The 4,993-nt window shown below is 34.8% G+C and overlaps 1 protein-coding gene across 1 annotated transcript; it reads left to right on the top strand.

Annotated features, from left to right (window-relative positions):
* The first annotated feature begins 1,699 nt into the window (after positions 1-1,699).
* LOC128204368 (heavy metal-binding protein HIP-like) lies at positions 1,700-4,724 on the top strand. The gene is made up of 3 exons (XM_052905784.1): positions 1,700-1,874; positions 3,013-3,335; positions 4,674-4,724. Exons 1-3 carry the CDS (start codon positions 1,700-1,702, stop codon positions 4,722-4,724), a joined length of 549 nt encoding a protein of 182 aa, XP_052761744.1.
* The last annotated feature ends 269 nt before the right edge of the window (positions 4,725-4,993 follow it).

Raw genomic sequence — 4,993 nt, forward strand, 5'->3', positions numbered from 1 at the left:
AAAAATTAAATACACATGAAAGTACGTACGGTTAAACCAATAAAATACAGAAATCTACCAAGGTTAAGATTCTAAGGTCAATTATACAATGAAAACTACAGAAACAAGCCCAGTATTTAAAACGTCAAATATGAACCTTGTTTAGAGGCAGAAGGTCAAGGTCGCAACGACACTGAACGGGAGACAAATACATACAAACACATCAAACAGACGACAAACGCATAAAAAATTCCATCAGTACTGCGTGGTCAATGGTTAAATCACTAGTTGCTCTATCTTTTAAAGTCGTCAAGCTTCATGATGAAAACACGTTCAAGTTTTCACGTTCACGATTTAACCCAACGCAGAAACTCTGTTGGATTACAAGTACGGCTTTCCTATCAGCTACCATAATCTAGAAGAAAGATCTTCTGTAAATAAATCAGATATATCAGCACGGAACTATAATCAATCATAATTGAAACGTCAGACATGACTTAAATATATGGGGCACGTTTTGACCCTCAACAGAACTGCTTAATAAGTTAAATGCCACATCAGCCCATTTTTGGCTAGATTTTTCGTGCAGGATAAACGATGACCAGCCGCCAATCTGCAAATGCCTCATAGAACCGCGACAAACAAAAATGGATCTTATAGTAAATTCGACGTTATTTCACTATCAAAATGATGTCATACTTTGGTGTCACCGACAGCATAACTGATGTTTTCTTTTACCATATGTATATTCAATGCGAATGATATGTTAAAGTTTGAATTTCTGATAGAGTGTAAAAAATAGTTATTAGGATGCCAAATAATAGTATGAATTGAAACCGATTGAATTTAAGACTTCAGGATTTTATACGCAAAGCTGCTTGTTGCGGCTCCAATATATCTTGTAAGATCAACATATCAGTCCTTCAACATGCACTAATCTTTTCACCTTGGGTGGTGAATACTTATTTACTTTCTGGTATAAACTTTTCCAAGCACATTGAAACTACCGTAATACTGCTTAAAATGAATCTGAAAATGGTTACACTAAAGCCTGGGGTAAAATGTACAGTTCACATCAACATAAAAAACAAGCAGGGTTAAAAACTGATTTTAAAAAATAATTAAAACAAAATATCAAACACTTACTTTTCATCCAAAGTCTAAATAGAATGAAACCGTAAACACTCATAAATCCACACGCAGTACATATTGCAAAACACGGATGGCCTTATTGTACTCCAGTGTTATATGGACGTTTTCCAATCTGTTGACGTCACGACATAACAAGTGACATTTATTATTAAATCATGTGTCCTTTAAATTACTGAAACCAGTAATGTGTAAAAAGAAAATGGTTATTAGTGCTTCGTTTTGTACCGAAATGTTATAATGAGTCTCGTGGATTTTTGCAGATTTTGAATTTGTTCAGGTAGCGCCTCGTGGAATACGAATCTTCAATAATCCACTCCATTCAACTACTACCAACAGCAACAAAACGTTTCGTGTCGCCTCTTAACCTTGCAGCATTTTGACTTCCATGTGGACTGATGAAGATTTGAGAAAATACGGTATTCACTCAGTATCTTATAGCTGTACTTAAATATATTTAGAGAAGTTTTTCTCTTTCGCAAATATTCAGCTAACCTTAAACTAACATTAACATGCACTGAATGCTAGTAAGAGAATGACTGGACTACTTCAACTGTTATTACTGGTCAGCATGACCGTGGCCTCCGAGCCATCCTGTCCAGCATGCTCCAAATACGACTATGAGGAAAAGGTGCTCGAGAGAATGATCCGCATGGAGTTCGCTTTTGAAAAAGTGTTGAAGGAAAACAAAATTGAAAGCGAAACTGTTGAGCAAGACCTCACGCGGATCAAGGAAGAAAACGAACGTTTGCATGCGACCGTTGACGCTCTAAAGGATCAACAGGAGCAAGCAGAACGAAGACTGGTTTCGCTCATGGGGGAAGTTGAGAAAAACTAGTCCAGCACACTGGAGAAGATAGTTTCCGATTCTTACACTACGTTAGAACAGAATATTGCCGCCTTTAATGATATGAAAGGTAATTTCAAGTTTAAGCTTTTACGCGTTTTAAAAATGAAATGGCCAACTTCATTAAAGAAACAGTGTTTACAATATTTGCCTATATTTAATTCAGAAAAGCTGTTTAGTGCAGAATTTCATTTATTATCGATGTTGCAAACACGATCAGCTACTCTAAATCAAGCCATGATGCCGTTCGGACAAATGTGACTCCCATGCGCTCCCATTTTTCCATTGAATAATAGCAACCGACTGGGAAGATTCTTCCCTTCAGGAAATTATCGCACATTCGAAATGTAATTTGTTAGCTGGTCATATAATATATTGCATAATAAAGTATTGTGGATACAAACCAATAACTTACATACATTAAAGCTTTCAGATATTTGTCTAAAGCATATGCAGGACCCTTTAAGATACTAGCTACTCACTTACGTATCTTAAGTGGACACATTCGGGCGATCGAGCGTGCTTCCATCTCGTTAACGTGTCTCGTTAACGTTTGATAGTGTCACACAAAATTTAATTCCGGGTGGATAGTAAACAAAATGGTTGTAACAATGATACATCAAAATCAAACTTCGTATTAGAGATTGACTTTAGAAATTATTTTAAAAAAATCACTGGGAAGAAAATATATATTTTCCCGAAAAGTTTAGTATCGTTATTAAAAAAAAGAATTATATACATATATATAATTATACGCATATGAGTAATTGTCATTAGTGCTTGTTCAAAAATAACCAGAGTTCCATTTATTTCAACTGGGTTTATAATTTTGACCTATTTTCAAAATGAAAAGCATCATAAAAGTTATTATCTAACGTCTTTAATCTCTTACGCTAACTTGTATCGTTTGGCAAAACGTAAAAAAATCTCGCACTTTTATAATTTCGTTACAAAAATGTCAACTATATAATATCAAACCTCGCACCCACAAACACTGTTATTGATATTTATAAAATATATAACAAATCGTTTTTCAGACCAAATCGCTACTCCACTGGTATACTTCAACGCCTACTCTCCACAGACAAGTAGCCTGTCCACCGGTGAGGTAATCGTATACAAGACAGTGGATACCAACCAGGGCGACGGCTACAGCTCCACCACGGGCAAGTTCACCGCTCCAGCACGGGGACTCTACTTGCTCGTCATGCACACATGTACGAAATCAAATAACTATGCTAATCTTCACATGTTGAAGGAAGGCTCAGTCCTCATTGCAAGTGTATATTTTGACAAGGACGCTTCTCACTGTTCTAGTAGTCAGGTGTTTGTTCAGCTTGATGTCGGGGAAACTGTTAGGGTACAATGCCCTAGTGAAGGCTCGAACATACAACTGTATGATAATTTTTATCGTTGGTCCAGTTTGGGTGATGCTCTCATTCACAACTGACGTGCTTAGGTCATTGTTCTTAAAGATATAAAATGTATAAAGATAAATTAGTGTTTTTAAAAAAGAAAAGATAATCATAACGTTAATATTTTTATACCGTTAGTCAAACATTTGTTGGATATCGTCTTGGGGCACTGACTGTATGATATGGCAAGAATATAAAACTGAGAACATGTATGTTGAAATGAAATTATTTCTGTATTTTAACTCAGAAAGCTGTATGTTGGTATTATATTATATATCTAGCGCCCTAGCGGCGTGAAGTAAGCGGCCGGGTGGCCTAGCGGTCTAAAATGGTTTCCTATTTCAAAGTATCTATACATGCCTGTTCTTCTAAAACAATGATACATTAACTGTTTTTATATAGAAATTATTACTCGGAGCATTTCCCAACATCCATGTTAAAAGCGTTTCTGATAATAATTTGAACTCGTCATTACATACATATATTTACACCTCATCTGATGAACGCAACATATTCGAATGTGTGCGGATTGCAATTCATTGCAAACAATATACATGAAATCTTTTGATCTTGATATTGATTGTATTGTGTCAGCAGGTCCTGTAAAATATAAATCAACATTTTAGAAAGCGTTAATTCATGATGTGTTAAATGTATTGTAGCAATAAGTGTTTCAATTTTACATTTAAAAGTGTTTTCAAGAGGTTGATCTTTTACCGCTTTATTGTGACGTCATTTGTCAACATGTCAAATCGTTTCCGGTTACAGAAGGGTCATTCTGTTTACCGATTGGGTAAGAAATGATTACTGAAAGGTTTTCTTAAATGAAATGGTTATTTTTTAACAATTATTGAATGAAATAATCAACTTTTAATGTAAATATCAGTAATGAATTGCGAGATTGACGTCATTATCGGGGATATGAACAGCCAAATTACATTTATACCCTGATAATGAGATCAATCCCGCAATTCATTCCTTAAATAAACGTTGAAAAAATGACGTCATGATAATGACGTCAAATTAACGTGGGTAGTGACGCACCACGTCGTACCATACTTTGACGTTACGATGTGCCTAAATTAGAAAGATTACATATATAAGTACTAAATTCATTAAGGATTGTACTATATTCATAAAGGATTTATAAGCAATATTCAGCAATCGTAGATCTTATGTCAGACGTTTACATCTTCTCTGACCTCAAAATTACTTAATCGACTGGCATTAAATATTGCATGGTCGTTGCACAACGTGTAACACTTTATCTGTGTTATTTTCAGGAAGACAATCATGACCACTGGCCGTACGCAATACAAAAAAGATACCAATGATTCAGCGGTATTTGTAAGCATACATGTTTTGATATAATATGTTTTTTTATATACTATTATTTATTAAGTAATATTTAAACAATTATCACTACAACTTGAACAATGATTATTGCCACAACAACTGTTAATAGTTATACAATATTAATACGGTAGCTTTTGAGTATTTCTTTATAGTTTAGATATGCTTTTTAATGATCATGATAATGATGATCGTGATAGTAACTATACTGGCCGGTCATGTTGTTGTTGTTGTTGCTGGTGGTGGTGGT

The sequence above is a fragment of the Mya arenaria genome, chromosome 10 (genome assembly GCF_026914265.1).
Source record: "Mya arenaria isolate MELC-2E11 chromosome 10, ASM2691426v1".
NCBI lineage: Eukaryota > Metazoa > Mollusca > Bivalvia > Myida > Myidae > Mya > Mya arenaria.

Excerpts from the sequence above, each read along its gene's own strand:
- LOC128204368 (XM_052905784.1), top strand. The coding sequence starts at position 1,700 with ATGACCGTGGCCTCCGAGCCATCCTGTCCAGCATGCTCCAAATACGAC. Across the intron at positions 1,875-3,012 it reads GATCAAGGAAGAAAACGAAC|ACCAAATCGCTACTCCACTG; the intron begins GTTTGCATGCGA and ends ATCGTTTTTCAG. Across the intron at positions 3,336-4,673 it reads ATGTCGGGGAAACTGTTAGG|GAAGACAATCATGACCACTG; the intron begins GTACAATGCCCT and ends TGTTATTTTCAG.